Genomic DNA, 21,420 nt, shown 5'->3' with positions numbered 1-21,420 from the left:
TGGAAATGCTGAAATGAACCCTGACTATACCACCCTATTGTCTGGTGTGATGATTATTGGCAAGTTTGTTGGGAATGTTCTGATGAGTCTTAGTGCCATGGCTTATCAGGGGAAGCTACTGTGGCACATAAAAAGAGCTTCTGGACTGTAGTGGAATAGTAGAATAAGAAAAAACACCTTTGCTCCATGCACTATACCTCAGTGGGAATGAGTGGAAGGAGAAAAGGGCATCATCAGTTCCCCTAAGACCTTTCAGTGTAATGATATAAGAAACAAAGAGCCTCAGCAGATTTCCAACCGGTTCTACCGGGAAGTGCCTGTGCATCTCATCTCCAATTTGCCCAGTTGCATAATCCGCTAAAAAACATAGCCTGGGTCTGTGGATTTTGAAGGATGTGGTAGTTTATTCTTATTTACTTGCTAGGAAACCCTAGAAAAGCCCATTTGTATTAATCTGCTGGGACAAGTGCTCACAGAACAGATGAGTAACAGAGAAGGAGAGATATCTAATCTGATCTTCAGGACACATGGTTTAAACAGATCAAATTGCATACAGATTGCTTGAATCTCAGGTTACTTTGTTGACAGTCCCGCTGTAGGCAACAAGAATATTTGTGGTCTCTTTTGTGAATTACACAATGCCAACACTTTACATTTTCTCTGCTCCAGAGAGGCCCAAGACACTGTTCTAGGGGCTCTAGGCAGAGCGGAGGGACATGGTAGTACAAAGTATTTCAAGACTAGGACGGCATAAGGATATCAAAACAGAGGGACTTCACTCCCTCTGTGGGGAGAACGAAAGACAGAGTTAATGATGAAGAGGGGAGGGTAAAAGGGAAGGGAACCTACCAGTGCTGCATTGGGGTGTTTTGCAGAGCTGCTGGTATGAGAGATTTTCTCTGTTGCTAGTTCTCCACTCTTTTAAACAGAAAATCCTTTTCTCACATGGAGAGGAGCGTGAGATTAGGGAATGCAACTGAGACACTGCTGGAAGGCATGACTATCCAGGGATTACAAGGAGGGATGGTTTAGCTATGTGACAAAGATTAGAATTGCATGGTTTCTTTGATGGAGCAGGATGTGGTGTTTGCATGCCACTGCTGAGGGGCGTGGGAGAGGTATCCAGGAACAGATTGGCAGTGACCAACACGCCAAAGAAGATCATAAAATTATAGATGACCTGAGTAGAGAAAAGAGGATAAAATCCATTCCTTTAGAAAACTAAGTGCTCATACAGGAGCAAAGTGTGAAAAGAAAGAGGAGTGTCAGAACCACAGGGTGCAACAGCACCTTTGAGGTGCCTTATGTGGCAGAGACACCCAGAGACAAGAGGAAAGCAGTGATGTTTCACTGTGTTTTCTCTTTGGGGATTATGATTATGTATAACAAACTTGGGAGATGAAGAATGAAAGTGTTGTGCCCAGTACTCTTTTGAAACAACCTTGAAGGCTCTACTGCTGAAACCCTTTGCTGGCAGCACACACGTCCCTGACACCCAGCCAACTCCAAACCCCATGTCTCTCCAGCTGAACAATTCCCTGCTGCAGTGCAGGGTAGGAAGCATAGTGTTCCTGTTACAATCAGTTGAAGCAATTGTCAGCATTTTGTTTCACAATATTTGACCTACTGTTGAGGTTATTTAATGCATTTGCCTGTTCTTTTAGGCTATTTTTAAACAAAATACTCAATTTTACAAAAAAAAAAAAAGTCACAGGGTCTTATTTTGAAAATATGGAAAGAAATGCAACCTTAATCTCAAAGACTGCAAGCTGTCCAAATTGGATATCTAGCCAAAGGTGTTTATTTAGGTTGCCTTCATGATCAGTGGCAGAGGGAGCCTGGACTAACTTAGACGAAACAACTATTTTTTAAATTACTTACATGACATGGAATGAATCCAAAATGCAGCATTTCTATACCCTTTAAATTTCTTCTATTTTTTTTTTTAGCATACAGCTAATCACTCATTTCGATATATTTAGTTCTAATCCCCCCAAATTCAAACTTAGTGTGAAAAACCTCAAAATCTTGCTTGACGATTGGCTATGAGACTTTCAGGGAAGGATTTAATTTGAGAGTAACATACCTAGATATAGAGAGGTCTAAACATATACAGGTGCATCCCTATTCATAAGCTGTCAGTGGAGCCCTGAATTAGGAGACGTAATTCAGTTGCCCACATGTAGGTGTCTAGTGCTGTTTGAGATGCCCACTTATATTTCACCTGGCCTCAGCTGCTGCTCCAGGAGGGCAGGGGTGTCCTGCTGTACCTGTCTCAATTCTGTCTGCTCTCTGTGGATATCTTCAGTCACTAGGCCATCTAAAATAGCTATTTATGCATATGTTAATACAAGAGATTCATGCCTGCAGTGACAACAAAAAGCCTGGACAACAGACTTATATTTCCTCAAAATGAGAGACTAATGAAGGAGAAAGGTAGTGTTTTAAAAACAGCTACTTCTGCCAGTGTTCCTGTGTAAGGAAAATTAAAGAGGCCTGCCTCTAATAATGTTGACACTTCTGCTGTGATGGGAACAAAACTAAATATTGCTGTTTAAAATTGTTTAAATTACCATTTTCTCCCTTTATCCTTCATTTTATCAAAATGTTAAACACTACTGCTCTGCTCTGCCGTTATGCTTGGACTAAGATGAAAATCTACTTTTTTCTTTACTTTCTGTGTTTGTTTTTTTGTGGGGCAAATATGCAAATTATGGAAATATGCTAATTATGGTTTAGATCAAAATGGTGGGAAGACCACTGCCTATTAGACAGTAAAGGGAACAATAGTAAAAGCAGTAGAGCCAGTGACTTATTTTTCAAATGAAATATTTTTGTCCAAAAATGTGGACTTACTGAAACCACAGCTTTTCACACAGACATACTACACTGCCAACAGTTTGTCAGGGAAGGCCTTCACTCTTAAGTGGAATTAGGGACTCAAACAAAGAGAAGAGGAAACAACTGCCCAAATGAGCTAATAAGAAAGGATATTTGGTAGGTTGATATCCAGCTTCTGGACCATGTGTTCTGCTATTTGGAGCAAGTCTTAAAGCTGAATCTTGTATCTCAATTCAACACACAGTCAACAGAATATCCACTATTTTGGCATGGGTTCATTACCCTCCTTTAAAAGGTCTTAGCTGTATTACCCAAGGGAACATAAGAGGAGGATGTTAATGAAAGGCAAGTGAAAGGACAGTGGCAAAGGGAATGCCCAGGCTGAAAATGAATGGGTCATATGCACTGGCAAGAAGCGAGGAGTGCAGCTGAGCAGGTAGCTCAACTCTGCCTTATGCCTAAAACAAGATTTGTTTGATGTAACTTGTTACAGTGCTTGCAAAAATTAAAACATTTCCTATTTTCTGGACAAGACATACTGGTATGGTACAAGTGTGTAGATTAGTAGATTCAGCTTATCTGCTGAAAAGTGCAGAAGCAAGGCTGCATTAGAGAATTTACTAACTTTGTTTCCCTATTCTCAGCAGTTCAGTTTTCAAGTATAGCAGACACTTCTCGTCCCTCCCCATCTCCATCCTTCTCAATGACTGTGTCCTCTAGAAGGCCTTAAGACAATGCCAGACTACTTTCATTTGGGAAATGCGTTATGTTGCATTATGTTGCACTATGAGCTGCTGCAGTTTAGATTGCTATGCTTTGCAATGTGGTGCACAATACTATATCATACTTGAGATGAGTGATACTCCCTTATCAGACATTGTATGATATTATATTATGCTCTCTATTTGAGAAAAATAACCAGCAAATTTAAAAATGACTGGAGACTGATACCCAGACAGATGCTCTAACAGAGTGATAACTTGAACCTTTGATAGCCAGTCTGAAAATATCCTTGCATTCAGCACCACACATTGCTGCACTTCTTTGACAGCGTTCCTTTTCCATGTTCGGATCCATGCCAGATCCTCTAGGTTTGAAAAAGCTGTAGACTTTGTGAAAGATGATGCCAAGTTGACTTACCTTTCGCCACACATCTGCAGGACTGCTTCTACCAAATCATGAGGAGGGTCTAGCAAGATGCAGAGGAGATATAAGCTGCTCACCGAGTAAAGCATGCAGTCCTGAAGGAAAGGTGCTGGCAGAGGTTTTTTCATGATCTGCCTTGTGAAAGGACTTAAACCTTTGCTTAACATCGTTTCCCAACTCTTTCACTGTTATTGGCTTGTTTTCCCATTTCAGTGTTGCACAAGTACTCCCATTCCTGCAGTCATCCCACTGTCGCTGTGAAAAGCCCTCTCTCTCATCACAGGCTGAAAACCTTGGGTGCTTGGAACAAAACTCTGAGGATAAAGAATGGATCTTTCGCTTTATATTAAGTAATTTGCAAAGTGAGCTAGAAGGGACAAGAGCATGTGAGGGACATTTAGGGAAGGGGGAATTGTAGGACTGTAGGCCTTTTGACCTTTTTCCCTTCCCAAGCTTCAAAGGGGTGACAGAAGTACTGTTGAAAGCAGGGGCATTGTAGACTATGGATAAAAGTCTTTTGGAACAGATATAAACAATAGTGTCTCCATAGTAATTTTGCTGACAGACTTGTAATTTGAAAGCTAAGTGCACTGGGAAGGAGAGAGTCAAAGATAACCAGTTCCTAGGCTGTCAAATTGGCTTTTGCTGTCTCACATAACAAACAGGAAGGCAGGTACATACCTATAGTCACAGAAATTTCTGCCTGATGATAAACCCCTCAACTGCAGACCAGGAGTACTTAGGAGGGTCTCTACTTGTGGAGGTCACAGAACTGGGCAGGCAGCAAAACCAGAGATTCATTTCTAGCAGGAGAATGACGAGAGAAAGTGAAGAGGTTGTTTGAGTAGGGCATTGTCTAGAATTAGATGTGGAATAGTGAGAGTGGAAAGTGTCCCCTGCCACGTGAGTCCAGTCATGCTCCAGGAAGCAGGAACCTGTCTACCTCCCACACAAATACACAGTATCCCACTAACAAAACTCTCTATTATTGCTTGTTTCTTCCTAGCAGAAGCAACAACTCAGTCAATAGTCAACCTTTTGGATGTGAAGAACTGGCAGTTTTGATACGTTTAAATTATAAAAGTGACTGTAACAACTTTTTTTAAATTATTGTACAATCTAGTTACCTGTGTATAATCTGTGTTATGTCCGTCCCATACAATGCAGTGCCATGTGGTTACTGGTACTGATACAAAGAAGCTCCAGTCATGTGAAAGACAAGACTGAGTGTTTCACTGGAAATAATTCTTAGTGCTTTGTCTTTTCAATACTCCTGTTAAACAAGTGATTGGTTCTCACAGCATGCACATAATATCCTTGGAGCACGAGGTCACAGAGCTGACCGTTGGGAAAGATTTCATTCTAATAGCTTTAATCTTCCTAGATTTTCCCTATCACAAATTCTTTAATGCATTGTGCCTACCAATGATTTTACTATGACAATTCTGCTTTAAAAATAAATCAATAAATCTAGAAATAATGTAACGGATCTCTCAGGTTCTCTGTCAAATCTCTCTGCAAACTGAAAAATTCAGATGGCTTTAATCCATCCAGTCTGACAAATACTAACCTTTTTTCTCATAAATAGATAGTAAAAGTTTGATACATAAATAAGATCCTGTATTGCAAGTCGTTTATACTACTGGTTAGCACCTTGCCCCAGGGTAGATGATCCCTGCTTATTCACATAGATGTTACTGGAGTCATAACGTATTATGTGTGCATTGTGAAATCAAGACAATTTAAAACAATGGCAGTGGGGAGCAAGCTGCAAAATCTCTGCTTTAGGTTTCTTGTACTTTGTTCTGAGAGTGTCTTAGCTGCATTGATTCAGTGAAGCAATTGCTAAACTTACTCTTTTTTTTCTCACTGTAGTACAGACATACTGCTGTACTCTTATGGCTCAGCTCTACACTTACATAACACAGGGTGCTTTTGGTTTTTTTGTTATCTGACTTGAGGTATAACCTTGAAGTACTCGGCTCCCAGGTTAAGATACAACATTCTAGATATACATGGAGACCTCAACGCTGTTACACATTGTTCTATGAGAAGTGTTTAGTGAACTTATTACTCTTTTATTGGGCGGGTGGGTGGGGGGGTGGTTAAAGAAAAGCCATTAGCAATGCATTCAAAATTTAATATAGGCAACCTGTAGTGACACTAGATGGCACTGGAACACCAGCGAAGGATCCAGAACCACTGTACAGGCAACACCTCCCAATCAGCTGCACCTCTGTGTTACAGGAATTCGGATTTCGGTGTTTCAAGATGGTTGCAGATGACATCTTTATTGACCCTGAATAAAAGAACTAACTTCAGGATCCAGCACGAGGAAGAGCATGGCATGACTCTTAGGATCCCCATCCTCTGGTCTGGGCTCTGGCAGTGACTGTGTGTTTGACTTATAGCAATTATACTTAGGCAGCCTCCTAGGAGGGGTGGTAAAGTGCAATTATTGCAAAATGCATTGAATTCCAGAAAGGCAGCAGAGCTAGAAGTATGTATTATCATTATTTTTTTACAGACAACCTTTTCTTAATGAAGTTTCAAAGACAGAAGAGGTATAACAGCTTGTTCACTAAGCCTTTGTGTTCTCACAGCTTGATTTTCTAAGGATTTGTGTCTTACATCTTGTAAATATCCACTGTTGCAACAGTGCTGGTTCCTGCAACTTCCCTTCAGATGTGATTTACCAGCAGTTCCCCATACCATGATGCCCCTTCTAGCCTTACACCCCAAATCAGTTGTCTCCATTGTAAAATGCCCAGCTATTTCTACGTCTCACATTCCCTGATGGCTTTTGTTTGGGCCCAGCTCCTGGTCAAGGGGCAGCATTTCCTCACAGTGATGCAGAATCATGCATGTGCATCCTGGGTAGCCAGTGCTCTCGCACTGCTCAGTGAGCCAGTAGAACTGACCATGGCCACGTTCTCCTACCTTTCCCTCACTGGTAACACTAATGCGGCCTTACTGCTCTGTCAACTGTAGCATACAGAACCAAAATACTTTTGAGAACACTATTCCTCTGCCTACCTCATCTAGTATCTGTTAATAAGTTGAAGAGCTCAGGGGAAGAGGACACCAACTGGAAGATAGGCAGATCAATGTGCGGAGACAGACAAGAAAGCAGCCACCTAATTTTCTTGGCAAATGTTGCTAAAAATGGCACTATATCATAGAGAAACAAAACGTGATGCATGATTTGGGCTTTTCAATTAAGTGAGTTGATCACTTACTGTTTCTTTTTTTTTATGAGTCTGCTCTGTTACCAGTCTGCAGGTGGCTCAAGCAGGGCAGGAGTCCAAGGAATCTTCTCAATATTTTTAAAGCTGTCCTCTTACAGTAAAGAGAAGAGCATGCTAGCTGTATCTGTTGGGTCTGCTTGTTTCTGCAGAGGAATGTGAAAGCAGTGACAATATCTGAGAGACAGATCTTTCTAACAATTTATTTCTATTTATTTCTGTCATCTCTGAAAAAAAATCCAACAGTTATCTAAAAGACCTCTTATTAGGAAAGATTTTAAAGATGGAAATCACTGTGGAGTTTGAAAGAATAAAAGAACAGCAGGCCAGCAAGGAAGGGCTTGAAAATACACAGCAGCCAGCTAGCTACAGTAAAACACCATCCATCTGCCTTCTCTGAACAGAAGGATAATCAAACCGAATTGCAGTCTCAGGTGGCTTTGTCACTTTTCCCTAACCATTGAATGCCTTGAAAAAAACCACCAGTGTATGCCATGAGAAGTAATATGATGCGACTTATTAAAAAAAAAACTATTGAAATGTATTGTGAAGAAAATGGGCTCCAGCACACGAGCCCATATGTCAAATGAGATTTACATCTTCATTAGGACTAAGAAATACTATCAAAAGCACCTTGATATAATTGATCCCAAACTTGCCTCTGAGGTAGAGCAGACAAATAGATGAGTGCACAATTATGAGAAGACAGATGTTTTAACTTGGAGTGGCCTAAGCAGTCAAGTGAACATACTACAACAGAGATGGAGAATGAACAGCAACGGAATCGAAACAGTACAAATTATTGTTCCAAAGGTATAAGGATCTGACCTTTTATGTTAAGAGATATCAGGATAAGTTCTCTTGCTGTTCTTATTCCACACAGAACTCTTAGATTTAAACATAAACACTTTGCTCTTATCTTCTGTGTTACTTGCAAACAAACAGCCAAAACATTTTCCAAATACCTGCAAAAACCTATCTGAATATTCCCTAAAACTGATGATGAGTTTCTTTCATTCAGCTTCCATCAGGGTGGGACTCCTTCTCTATGAAATGTGATAAAGGCTTTCCCCGAATTCTACAAGATGCTCACCCACCCTAGGTATTCCGTGCAACCACTGAAATGCGGTGCATAAGAGAACTCATTTTTCCCAGTACATCACTCTGGTGATGAATGGGAGCATTTTATAGTCTCCAGGAGGATTGAGCTGCAAAGGAGTGTCTCTAAAGCCAGAGACAGAGACAATTCTGGTAGTGCAAGCTGGCCTGCTTATCAGTAATGTCTGCATCACAGCAGGATGATATTTGTCTGCCAAAATACCCTTGTAATTCACTGCTCAATTAAACTCAATAATGGGCTATTACCCTGCTTGGGTCACTCATCTTCTAGGTGTTTCTTCATGAGTCCCCAGATTTGCCTGAAGCCAGTGGTCACACTACATTGTGCAGTCCATTTTCTCTGAGATGACTGTTACCGTTAACTTTCTGTTCAGTAGCAGAGCATGCCTGCTGTAGGCCTTTTGTTGTGCAGTCACTTCTGTACCCTGTCAGATGGCTTGTTAACTCACTGTTATATTAGAACTGTGTGAGGACCATTTTCATATCCTTTGGGTTCTCCTTTTGCACAGAGAGCCTGCGGGAGTTTGCTGTTATGGTGACTCAACACCTACGAATACCTATTTCTCTTGGGATTACTGCAATATCACTGTTACAGTAGCAGCGGCATTTTGGAGGACAATTTTCTCATTATTCCTTTTTATATTGTGGTACTATCTATAAGCAACAGTAAAGTATAAAAGTCATAATGCTTCACAGATGCAATGAAAATAGAGTCTATTGTCCAAAGAGCTAAGTGTTTAAATTAATTAAACATATAAATCGTAGGGGACATAGAAATCTGGTTTTTTTCAGAGTATTAAGTTAAACTTCATGTGGAGGACAATTTTTGTGAATCAAAACAGCTTGTTTTAATCCATCCTCCTGTCCTGGTTTCAGCTAGGATGGAGTTAATTTTCCTCTCAGTAGCTGATGTGTTTTGGATTTCAAATGTGAAGAATGTTGATAAACACACTGATGATATGAGTTGTTGCTGAAGAGACCAAGGTCAATGTCTGGCTTCCCGGGTTTCACTAATATGCAGGTACAGGAAGCTGGGAGGGATATAGCCAGAATAGTTGACCCAAACTGGCCAAAGAGAGTATTCCATGCCATAAACATCACGCTCAGTACTTAAGTCAGGGGGTGAGCCCATAAGTGGCCTCTTTTTCTCTCTCACTGTTCGGAATCATTCCAGAATTGTTTACAGCTTTTTTTTGGTTCCATGATTGCTGCTCAGGATGCGCTGTATTGGTCATCAAATGGTGAGAAATTGTGCATGATTCATTGTTTTTGTTTGGGTTTTGTTTTTTTTAATTCTTCTTCTTTTTTTTCTATTAGTATTATTATCATTATTTTTTATATATATTATTAAAATTTTTTCCTTTACTATCCTAGTAAACTGCCTTTATCTCAGCCCACAAGTTTTCTTTGTTTTTTTCCCGATTCTCTCCCTTGTCCCTGGGGAGGGTGATTGAGCAGCTGTGTGGTACTCGATTGCTGACTGTAGCTAAACGACACCTTCTTGTTGATATGAATACTGAGTGAAGTCCCTGCAGAAGTGGGCCCAGAATACCACTCTTCTTTTTTTGCTGCTAAAGAGCTAAAAAGCATCATTTACATTTCTAAATCTGCTAAGGTGTGACAATGGTTTCCATCTAGTGCTTCACTATTAAAAAGAGTGAGATAGAGAAGGAGGAAAGTGAAGATGTTGGGATTGGTTTCTGTTATTTTTTATACAGAAGTAAATCCAGTAATCCTATCCATGAATTATTCCTGATTTACACTGATGTAAGTTAAATGACTCGGATTCTTCATTCAATGCATTTGTTCTTTTAGCTCCAGGAAAAACTAAAATTCAAGAATTAACATCAAGAATAAGCCACTCTCCACCTCTACAATCTTCATTTTATTGCTGCTGGTTGTGAAGGATCTCTGATCACAAGGATGTAGATGAGGAAAAGGAATGCTTTTCAAATTCTTTTTTGGTTGCCTGGACTATTTAAGGACAAAATTAACATTAAATATTCTTAAAATATGCACAGCCCATGTACAGATGGATACAGCTTATATTCCTGAGTACAAATAATACCTACAAAATATACCAGGTATGCAACTGAACCAATCATCGCTTGTGCTCTATATTACTTAATTGGTGGGAAAAAATGAGAATTTTTTGGAAGAGCTGTTTCACCACTGTGTTCTGCTTTATCATTTTTTATAGGCTTTTCCATTTGGGTGTCCAAATGTTTCTCTGGAAGACCATGTTTCCTTGTGTTCTGCACATCATTTTCTGTTGTGTCTGTGGAGGCCACAGTGGGAGTCAGTCTTTCAGCCAGTTCACTTTTCATTTTGTCAGCCGTATCTTTCCAGATATTTTCTGTAATAATAAATAAATAAAATTATAGGGCAAGACTGCAGAATCTTAGCAGCAGATAAACACATCATTGCCACAAATCCACAAAAAATCAGCTGAATATTTTCTCTGGGATCTTACAACCACCACTGATGCATTCTTTTGCTCTGAAAGTGCACTATGGTGTGGTGTCAGTTACCGTAACTATTTTGCTGTCAGCAGCTAAAAGATCTTTCTGTGTGAATCCTTAGCACTGCCAGTCTTCTTGCTGGCAGCTGTTACAAAACATAAGTAAAGGGTTTCTACAGAAGTGAGAAACAGTGGGTCTATGCACCACATTGCAGTCACCATGCATTATCTGCACACTGTGTACTATCACCTCACCTTACTTCAGACAGATTATATTAAATATAAAGAAATACTAAACACTGTCATAAATGCACTTAGTTCTCCAGGTAGCACATGCTTACGAATAGTCTCTTTTTCTTTTTCTGGTGTGGAGAAAGAGCCATCACTCAGCTTCCTTGAAGTTTTCTGTTTTGCTCTGTATATTTTTGGTTCCTGGATCCATGCATGCTTCATTGCTTCGTCGGGAGTCATGCGCAGGGCAGGTTCCCACCTTAAATCCACAGTAGACAAACAGTTATTTAACAGTAGCTCTAAGTGAAAGTCAGTTTAAGCCAAAACATTCAGTATTGTCTTCTGAAAGGCATGTCATGAGAACATTTTTTTGAAACAAAAGAATTTTAACTGAAAACAAGGAAAAGCCTTATTGTAATCGTCTCCATCTTTCTGAACTTTTTATTTATTTCAGCACCTCTGCAACATCAAACCATTTTTAATATGCAGTTCATGCTGTTATTAGGGTGGGGACCCTACTGAATATTTATTTCAAGGTTTTCACATTTTGTCAATGCAAGCTCCAAGAAAGGGAACATAAATGAGGCTAATTCATTAAAAGATACGTCTTCCCTAATTTAACTGCACCTGAAACTACTGTAGAGACTTAGTGTAACAAAACTCATAGGAGATCTTATTATGGAAATGAAAGGTGATTTTTTTTTTTTTTGCAAAACCTCTAAATTGACTTTATCCTCTCACAAGTTTCACTCCCTCAGTTCTCACACCCACATACTCACAAGTGTTCTGGCCAAGACTACTTGCATGTCACACAGAGGACACAGGTTGTCAGCTACTGAGTCCTCGTCACATCTCTGGGTTTCTTCATGATTGCAATGATGTACCAATCTTTAGACAGATCTTTCATACCCTTTAGTAGTCGCTGTTTGGGCATGGTCCTTCACATCAGGACCTTGCTGACTTCAGTCTCCATAAACGTTAGGCAAGGTAGCTACTCATGGTCTGGTTTTCCTTATATTTTGGAATTATGTTTGTTTTCCTTTCAGGCTAACAGGAAAATTAACAGCATATGTAATATTCTGCAACCTTTTTGCCACGCGGTGGCTGTGAGCTTTTGAGATTTTTCACTGCTGGTCACCTGTGCCGTGGTCTCATCAGAGTGCAGGCTTTCTGGCTGTGACAAAGAGAACATGCTCCGCAGTTTTACAGGCGGGAGCACTGTTCTTTGCTACCAATACACACCATTCTTTCAATCCCTGTTCTGCTGTTTCTTCCAGTGCTTTAACACACAGACATTTCCATTCGTACCACATCCATATCAATCCTAATATTTCTGTTACTAATCTCTACATGAGTTGCAGACTATTTAATTCTGTCTTGTCTAATCTCAGTGCTCTCTAGAACTGTACAGAAATAATGTAGGAAAAAAAAGATATATTCTTCTCATCACAAGATCTGAGTGAATTCTTTTTTATCTGATGTTTTAATCTGCAAAACAGGTATATACAAGTTGAATAAAACTATTTGTGAAGTCATGGCAAATATATCAGGCTGCTTTGGACAGATACAGATTGGCAACAGAAAAAGACAAAATAGTTCAATTCTTTTTTGTCTCAAAAAGAGTTTTCATTTCAAATCTTAATTAATTCCTTTGAAAATTTAAACAATCCCAACATATAACATTTTTTCTGTGTGACCTGAAATGACTTGGAGATTGGACTAGATGACCATTAAAGGTTCCTTCCAACCCAAACTATTCTATGATTCTACGACTCATTTACAGGTTTTTTTGCTTCATTGAAATGATTTCCTAAATGTTCTGATTCAGCCAGCAAACCAAAGTGGATCAATGATTCATACAGCTTTAGCAAGCAGAGAACATTAGAAGCAACCTTATTCTGAAATAGAGGGGGATTTTTTTTTTTCATGTAACCACAGTTTAGCATGTATTTCTTTAGGAAAGTACTACTGAACTGCTAGAAAGAAACTTACAGTCAGTGCTAAAGAAGACACAAAATATTAGCCTTTCATAAGATACAGGTAACACTGGAAAAGAAATGGGACCATACCCGTTGTTGCCGTTACACAGTACAAATGAGGATCCAAGCTCACCACGCCTTACTACACCTATGCTAGATGACTTTTAGAGGTCCCTTCCAACCTAAATTATTCTGTGAGAATTCTGTGATATTCTGACATATAGAATCTGTGGGATTTCTACCTTCTGTGAAGACTGTTAACAATTACATGTTATTTGCATTTAGCAGTTTACAAAAATGTGCAAATCATCAATTTCATTTAAGAAAACCGCTATGGACCACTTGTCATACTAGGTATTCAGTAGCAAAATCCTGGACTGGAGTAAAGTCAACAGTTTATCATGACTGGATCTGAGACATATTAGACTCTTCTTGCATTCTGAGCCCTGGTGGTTTATAAAAATCTATTCCAGTCAAGAGAATGGAAAAAATACAGTCTATCAAATAATTCTTGAAATGTACAATGTGACTATTGTCAATGAAAAATATATATAACTATGATAAGGAGAAAAAGAGCTTAAATCAGCATGCACACTACAGGGTAACACTCTGGTAACTGTGCTAAGCAATTCTCCACGCTAACTACCACAGTCAAGAAGAAGCAAGCAAACTATACTGTTGATTCTGGGGTGGAGATATGGCTGAATGTACTTTGCCTTTTTATCTTCTGCTGAGGAGGAGGCATATCGGAACTATAGAGTCTAATCTCACCAAAGGTATCATGCACACAGAGAACAAGATCAGAGAATCATAGAATGGTTAGGGTTGGAAGGGACCTTCAAAGGTCATCTAGTCCAATCCCCCTGCAAGGAACAGGGACATCCCTGACTAGATCAGGTTGCTCAGAGCCTCACCCAGCCTGGCCTTGAACGTTTCCAGGGATGGTGCCTCCACCACCTTTCTGGGCAACCTGTTCCAGTGTTCTATAACTCGCATCGTAAAAATTTTTTCCTAAGTTCTAATCTAAATCTACCCCCCTCTATTTTAAAACCATTACCTCTCGTCCTATTGCAACAGGCCCTACTAAACAGCCTTTCCCCATCTTTCTTGTAGGCCCCCTTGAGGTACTGGAAGACCGCTATCAGGTCTCCCCAGAGCCTCCTCTTCTCCTGTTGGATACCTGGAGTACCAGGGGCACTTAGTGAACAATCCAGACCGAATGGAATTGTTATGTTTGTGAGCAGCAGGCCTCAAGGACATCACTGAAGCCGCTTGTGAGAAAGTACTGAAGCTGCCTGTAAGAAAGTACTGAAGCCGCCTGTGAGAAAATAATGAGGCCGCCTGTGAGAAAGTAATGAAGCTTCCTGTGAGAAAGTAAATGAAGCAACCTTGAGAAGAAGGAAAACAGCTGGCATAAGAGACTGGGGGCTGAACGTGAAGCAGGGTGCAGGTGGAGAGAGCCGTGCACGTGAACAAAGAGACTTAACGAATCATATTTTAGCTAGGAGCGCGTGCATGATATAGTTAACCAATTAGTAGAGAGCTTGCATATGATACAGAATTAGAAGGGCTATATTAAGCGGGATGTATCAACAATAAATTGGCATTTGCTTGATCATATTGGTCGTGTGCAGTGTCCGTGACTTCCGCGTCAGCAGGTGGCGCCCGAACAGGGACCCTCGGAGAGAGGGTACAGGGACCCTCAGATCGGTGTTGGACATCCCGACGGAACCGAAGAAGGAAAGAAGAAAAGAGGGGGCGGAAGCCGGTCGAAGTCGAGTGCTGCCCCGGCACTCGGGAAGTCGCTATAGCGCAAAAAGGTACAAAAGGTACGGAGGGAACCTCGTCTTGACCAAGCGAGCGGCCGGGGAGGAGATGGGGTCCACACTGACCAAAGAGGAGTCAGCAGTGGTTAAGCTCCTCCAACATATGCTCTCTATGAGAGGACTGAGTTATGACTCGGCTGTCCTAGAAGCTTTGCTGCAGTGGGCAAAGAAAAGGGAATTAATCTCCACAGTTGATGATGCTTTTGAACTCCCGACATGGGAAAAAATAGGAAAAGAACTGTGGGATGAAATAAGTAAGGGATCAAAGGAGGCGAGCAAACTCTCCATGGTGTGGAGGCTAATTAACGAAACATTGATAAGCATGAAAGCCAAGCGTTCAGTTGCCGCATCTGCTTTTGCGGCCTTAACTCCAGCCAACGGGTCCACCTCCGCTACTAGCATGCTGTTCTCGGGTTTAACGAGCCCTGCCGCCGCCCCGGCTCGTGCTGAGGGTGGGGGGTTTGAGCCCCAGCAAGGACTCCAGGAAATGCAGCCACAGCCCCTATAACTATAGATATATGGGCACCAGAGGGAAAAACTGCCAAAGGCTTTTCACCACCACCAGATGTACCGCTGCCAGGCACCCCGCCACGCCGCGCCAGCGCAGGCTCAGAGTCACGAGCCTTTTCGCCGGCGCCAACAACTCCGGTTTATCCCCCATTACCACCTTCTTCCCTGCCACCATGGCGTGAGGAAGAGGGGGATGAACATTCATCCGGCTTGAAGGATGCACAGCTGCAAGAGACGCTAAAAAGGCTGGAAGCCCTAGAGGTTCGCCTAGAAGCGTCGCTGGGAAACTTGTCAACTCCTTCGCCTGTGCCACATCGAGACCTGCCAGCGTCCAACCTATTCGTTCCAAACGGAGCATCGGGTGAGATCAGTCTTTTTGCACCTTTGCAAGGGATGCTGGTGGGAGGGGCTGGGGATCCGAATCCAACAGCGTGGTGGAAAGGGGTGATTCGAGATGCCATGATAGAAGGACAGCCTTTTCCCATGGCATTTCCAGTTGTGACTGATAATACTGGGAAAAGTGTGTTGAAAACATTAGACCGGAAAATATTGAAGGAAGCTAAAAGTGCAGTTACTCAGTATGGGCTAAAATCATCATATGCTCAATCTGTGTTGCAGCATATTTTTTGTCACAGTTGTTAGCTCCTTATGATATTAGAATGATTGTCCAGGTCGCAGCAGCTGCAGTTCTTTCAGCACTGGCAGGCTGCTTGTGATAGGGCAGCTGCATCGCCTCAACAACAGGGTGATCCATTATTTGGGGTGCAAACCCCACTGATGGGAGCGGGACCCTACACACGATCTGATTGGCAAGCGCAATTTGCTACTGAAGTGTTACAACTGGTCCAAGATTTGGCTTATAGAGCACTTGCTAGGCTGTACGATGAAAAGTCCGGACCTGCCTTTACGTCAGTAAGGCAAGGTCCCACAGAACCATATGGGAAATGTATTGATCGGTTGCACACCGCAATTATGGCTCACCCTGATCTGGATGATGACATGAAATCAAAGTTCTTAGATATGCTTGCCTTTAATAATGCTAATGAAAAAACTAAGAGAGCCCTCAGTGTGCTGCCAAAAGGATCTAGTACAGGGCAACTGCTGGAAGCTGCCGAGCGAATGTTAGAACAAGAAAAGGCTACAGTCATGGCTGCTGCTGTAGGTGCAGCAGTTAAACCGTTGATATGAATAAAGCGGCGCGTGATTAACTGTCTGTAACCCCCATTCCCTCTTCCTGCCCGCCCCCCCATCCCTGTCCCGCTCAGGGGGCAGGGGAGGGAGGTGGAGATGGTGTTAAGCCTGGGAAGAGGGAGGGGTGGGGAGAGGTTGTCTTGTTCCTTTTTTCATTATCCTGCTTTGGTTTTAGTGATGGTCTGTTTTGCTTGTAGCGGTGGCTTTAAGGATCTCTCCCTATTCTTGTCTTAAACCTCGGGTTTTAGTTTTTTTTCCTCCTATATGCCCCGGGGCCACAGCCGCCGCCAGGCGCCCCCACCCCCCCGCCCCTGACATGGTTAACAGATACTCCTGTCTGAGTCAAGCTTTGTATAAGTGGAAGGACCGTTCCCTCTTATAACATGGGGGAAGGGATACGCTTATGTCTTTACAGGAGCAGTAAACAAGTGGATCCCTGTCTGTATCATCTGCGGGTAAGCCTTTCAGAACATGTTTGGTTGACCTGCCAGATACCGGTAGGACGGCAACTCTGTGTAAAACAGCAGCAACCACGAGTGCTGAGTGCTAAAACTACAAAAGATGGAACTTTTTTGAATCAGTAAAGATGGACTTCTGTCTATTTTTTTTTAACTATTCAAGAGCTAATGTTTCTAGAGGGGTAATGATTGTAAATGCTTTAAGATCTATACATTGCAACGACACAGATTGACGTAATCACGCAAGCACATATCAAAATCCAGACAGCATAAAAGACCTAAACGAAGCATACATAGCATTGAATCTGATTGCCAAGATAATACAGAGTTTTGGAAACTAAGTAAAATTATTGCTGCTTCAGTCTTTACACCTGGTGTGGCAAGTGCCTAGGCGTTAACTACGCTAAATAAATTGCACTGTTGGCTTGCTAAGCAAATAAATACAACTGTATCGGCACTATTAACGCTGTTAACTGATGTAGATTCTATATACTATGTTACTTTACAAAACAGAACCGCTGTTAGCCTGCAGAGCACATATTTTGACAGGCCTTGTTGCATGTGCTGGCCACGCATGCAGCAATGTCTAGTCAGGCCTTGTTGTATGCGCTGGCCACGCATGCAGCAACACCTAGTCAGTACTCTTTCACGGAATCTGCTGAGGGATAAACAGAGGTGGCTCGGAGTGAAGGGGAGAGGACGGACCCAGAGCACACGTTATTTACAACAGGGGATCCCCTGAAGGTGCTGCGCCTGCCTCCCTTCTCTGCTCTGACCCGGCTGATAATCACCCTCTTGCTCAGCGGTGTCTTTGGCGTAGTTGGGTTAGTAACAGAATAGATCAGCAATAGATTTTTTTATTATTAGCACAAAATCATGATTGTCAGGATTTTGATGGGCTTTGCTGCATGAATCTGTCTGATCATTCGGAATCTATTAACAAAAGTATTCAAAACTTGCAAAAAGGAGTACAAAAACAGCAACAAAGTGATGGTTTTGATATATTCAGAAATCTTTTGGTGACTTGATATAAGCTTGTTACTAATAGCTGTAGGATGCTTATTCATTCCTTTTATATATGTATTTTGATCTATATTCTGTGTCTTAAAATGTGTGCAGACTTTAATAGATAAAGCCTCTTCTCATAAACAAAGAAGGGGGAGATGTGGTATTTCGCTGAGTCAGTATGGTATCAGTGAAAGCACACCGACCCTGGGGGAGGAATGCAATCATGCTCTCAGGAAGAAAGCCATGGAATGAGAAGGGAAGCTTTAAGATACAAAACATTGTTAGCAGAATTTATGGCTTGTTTCAACAGAGGCCTGCAGAAAACTAGTCATTGCTCTTATAGATAAGAAAGTCACTGGAGTTGTTATAATAGTAGAAAAATGTTATAGTAGAAAATTACTAGAAGGTAGTGAAACTTAACTTTGCTTCGTAATCATGAATATGTATAACGTGTGATCAGTAATTTTATTAACTAAGCTTGTGTGGCATAACTGGGTGGTTGCTGTCCTTGGTTAAAATCGGAATTGTGATACTAGGCATCATACTAGGCATAATCATTAACATACCATGCTTGCAAAAAATGATTAACAACTCAATACAGACAATCTGGCTCAAAAAAAAAACCAAAAAAAACCCCAAAAAAAACCCCCACCCCAAACAACCATGAACCTAGTTGATATTGTAGTAAAATAAGGTCAGGAGTACCAAAAAGGGCTATAGGAGGACCATGTTATTTTGGAAAATTGATAGTGTTTGCTCCATCTATGAGAACATTACGGAATCATACTCGAGCAAGAAGATCACTAAAAGTATTGACTCCCCATTGTGACAGCAATTTAACCCTGTTGGGTACAGCTGAGCGGATAGCATTATCTTTATTTGTTCCTTGGGCAGCAACTGCAAAAACTTTAGCTAACTTAAATAAATTAGCTTGTTGGGCACAAAAGCAAATGAATTTAACCTCTAGCATGTTATCAGGATTATTAGAAGACATGGATAGCATGCGTCATGATATTTTTGCAGAATCTAGCAGCCATTGATTTTTTGTTATTAGCGCATGGACATGGATGTGAAGATTTTGAAGGTATGTGTTGCATGAACATTTCTGATCACTCTAAGTCGATACGCTATCAGTTGGCAGAGTTACGATGCAACATGCATGCAATACAAGTGGAAAGCAGGTTAACAGACTGGTTGAAATCCTTGGGGGTCACAGGCTGGCTAAAAGATTTGATAGTTTATGGGTTGGTATTATTGACGAGTTTGCTGTTGACACTGATGATTTTGGGGTGTATTTTAAAATGCTTTGTGAAAGCTATGGAACGTATGATGAAAGTGGGTCTGGATTGTTCAAAACAAAAAGGGGGATTTGTTGGATACCTGGAGTATCAGGGGCACTTAGTGAACAATCCAGACCGAATGGAATTGTTATGTTTGTGAGCAGCAGGCCTCAAGGACATCACTGAAGCCGCTTGTGAGAAAGTACTGAAGCCACCTGTGAGAAAATAATGAGGCCGCCTGTGAGAAAGTAATGAAGCTTCCTGTGAGAAAGTAAACGAAGCAACCTTGAGAAGAAGGAAAACAGCTGGCATACGTGACTGGGGGCTGAACGTGAAGCAGGGTGCAGGTGGAGAGAGCCGTGCACGTGAACAAAGAGACTTAACGAATCATATTTTAGCTAGGAGCGCGAGCATGATATAGTTAACCAATTAGTAGAGAGCTTGCATATGATACAGAATTAGAAGGGCTATATTAAGCGGGATATATCAACAATAAATTGGCATTTGCTTGATCATATTGGTCGTGTGCAGTGTCCGTGACTTCCGCGTCAGCATTCTCCAGGCTGAACAGCCCCAACTCTCTCAGCCTGGCCTCATAAGAGAGGTGCTCCAGCCCTCCAATCATCTTTGTGGCCCTCCTCTGGACCTTCTCCAACTGGTCCATGTCCTTCTTGTGTTTGGGGCTCCAGAACTGGACACAGTACTCCAGGTGGGGTCTCACCAGGGCAGAGTAGAGGGGGAGAATCACCTCCCTCGACCTGCTGGCCACGCTTCTCTTGATGCAGCCCAGGATGCGGTTGGCCTTCTGGGCCGCAAGGGCGCATTGCCTGCTCATGTTAAGCTTCTCATCCACCAGCACTCCCAAGTCCTTCTCCTCAGGGCTGCTCTCAATCCATTCTCCGCCCAGCCTGTATTTGTGCCTGGGATTGCCATGACCCAGGTGCAGGACCTTGCACTTGGCCTGGTTGAACTTCATGAGGTTGGCACGGGCCCACCTCTCCAGCCTGTCAAGGTCCCTCTGGATGGCATCCCTCCCTTCCAGTGTGTCGACGGCACCACACAACTTGGTGTCGTCGGCAAACTTGCTGAGGGTGCACTCTATCCCACTGTCCATGTTGCCGACAAAGATGTTGAACAGGGCCGGGCCCAGCACGGACCCCTGAGGGACGCCACTCGTGACCTGTCTCCATATGGACATTGAGCCGTTGACCACCACTCTCTGAGTGCGGCCATCCAGCCAACTCCTTATCCACCGAGTGGTCCGTCCATCAAACCCATGTCTCTCTAGTTTAGAGAGAAGGATGTCGTGCGGGACAGTGTCAAAAGCTTTGCACAAGTCCAGGTAGATTATGTCAGTTGCTCGTCCCTTGTCCACCGATGCCATCACCCCGTCATAGAAGGCCACCAAATTGGTCAGGCACAATCTGCCCTTGGTGAAGCCATGTTGGCTGTCACCAACCACCTCCTTGCTCTCCATGTGCCTTAGCATGGTTTCCAGGAGAATCTGCTCCATGACCTTGCCAGGCACAGAGGTGAGGCTGACCGGCCTGTAGTTACCTGGGTCTTCCTTATTCCCCTTTTTAAAAACTGGGGTTATGTTATCCCTCTTCCAGTCATCGGGGACCTCACCAGACCGCCACGACTTCTCAAATATGATAGCCAGTGGCTTGGCAACTTCATCCGCCAGTTCCCTCAGGACCCACGGATGGATCTCATCAGGTCCCATGGACTTGTGCACCTTCAAGTTCCTCAGATGATCCCGAAGCTGTTCTTCGAGTACAATGGGCAGTTCTTCATTCTCATAATCCCTGCGAGATCTTTGTGAGTAGCTATTCAAAGAAGCAGAACTTTTTCATACATATACCACAGCACATCACCTGATCGTCATTTCCAGTGCCTAGCACAGAAAATATAGTCAAGTCATTCAAGCCAGCTAAATCAGCTCCAAATGTAACTCCTGCTGGAGGAAATTGGAGGATTTTCTTCCCACTGAAGTAGGAGTTAGATTTAAGGACAAAATCAAACTTTGATCTCCAGATATGCACTGCCTTGGGATAGTGGATTACCATTATCTATATTATCTGAATGAACCTTTATCTAAGTTAATATAGAAAGGATTTAATAC

At 42.1% G+C, this 21,420-nt stretch overlaps 2 protein-coding genes across 2 annotated transcripts in view; both read right to left on the bottom strand.

Annotated features, from left to right (window-relative positions):
* Positions 1-10,210: 10,210 nt before the first annotated feature.
* Positions 10,211-21,420, bottom strand: part of DYRK4 (dual specificity tyrosine phosphorylation regulated kinase 4) — a 37,173-nt gene continuing 25,963 nt past the window's right edge. The window contains exons 13-14 of the mRNA XM_086758441.1: positions 11,154-11,302; positions 10,211-10,707 (exon numbers count right to left, since the gene is read on the bottom strand). Of these exons, the coding sequence (XP_086614567.1) occupies positions 10,472-10,707; positions 11,154-11,302 (385 nt within the window). The 3' untranslated portion in view covers positions 10,211-10,471. The remainder of the gene's footprint in view (positions 10,708-11,153; positions 11,303-21,420) is intronic.
* The window catches only part of TIGAR (TP53 induced glycolysis regulatory phosphatase), a 168,354-nt gene continuing 167,179 nt past the window's right edge, over positions 20,246-21,420 (bottom strand). The window contains exon 9 of the transcript XR_015260081.1: positions 20,246-20,310. The gene's annotated coding sequence lies outside the window, so the exon portion shown is untranslated. The remainder of the gene's footprint in view (positions 20,311-21,420) is intronic.

The sequence above is a fragment of the Chlamydotis macqueenii genome, chromosome 1 (assembly GCF_036417535.1).
Source record: "Chlamydotis macqueenii isolate bChlMac1 chromosome 1, bChlMac1.mat, whole genome shotgun sequence".
Taxonomy (NCBI): domain Eukaryota; kingdom Metazoa; phylum Chordata; class Aves; order Otidiformes; family Otididae; genus Chlamydotis; species Chlamydotis macqueenii.
Note: the sequence above shows the minus strand (reverse complement) of the source record. Positions and strands in the feature narration are given on the sequence as shown.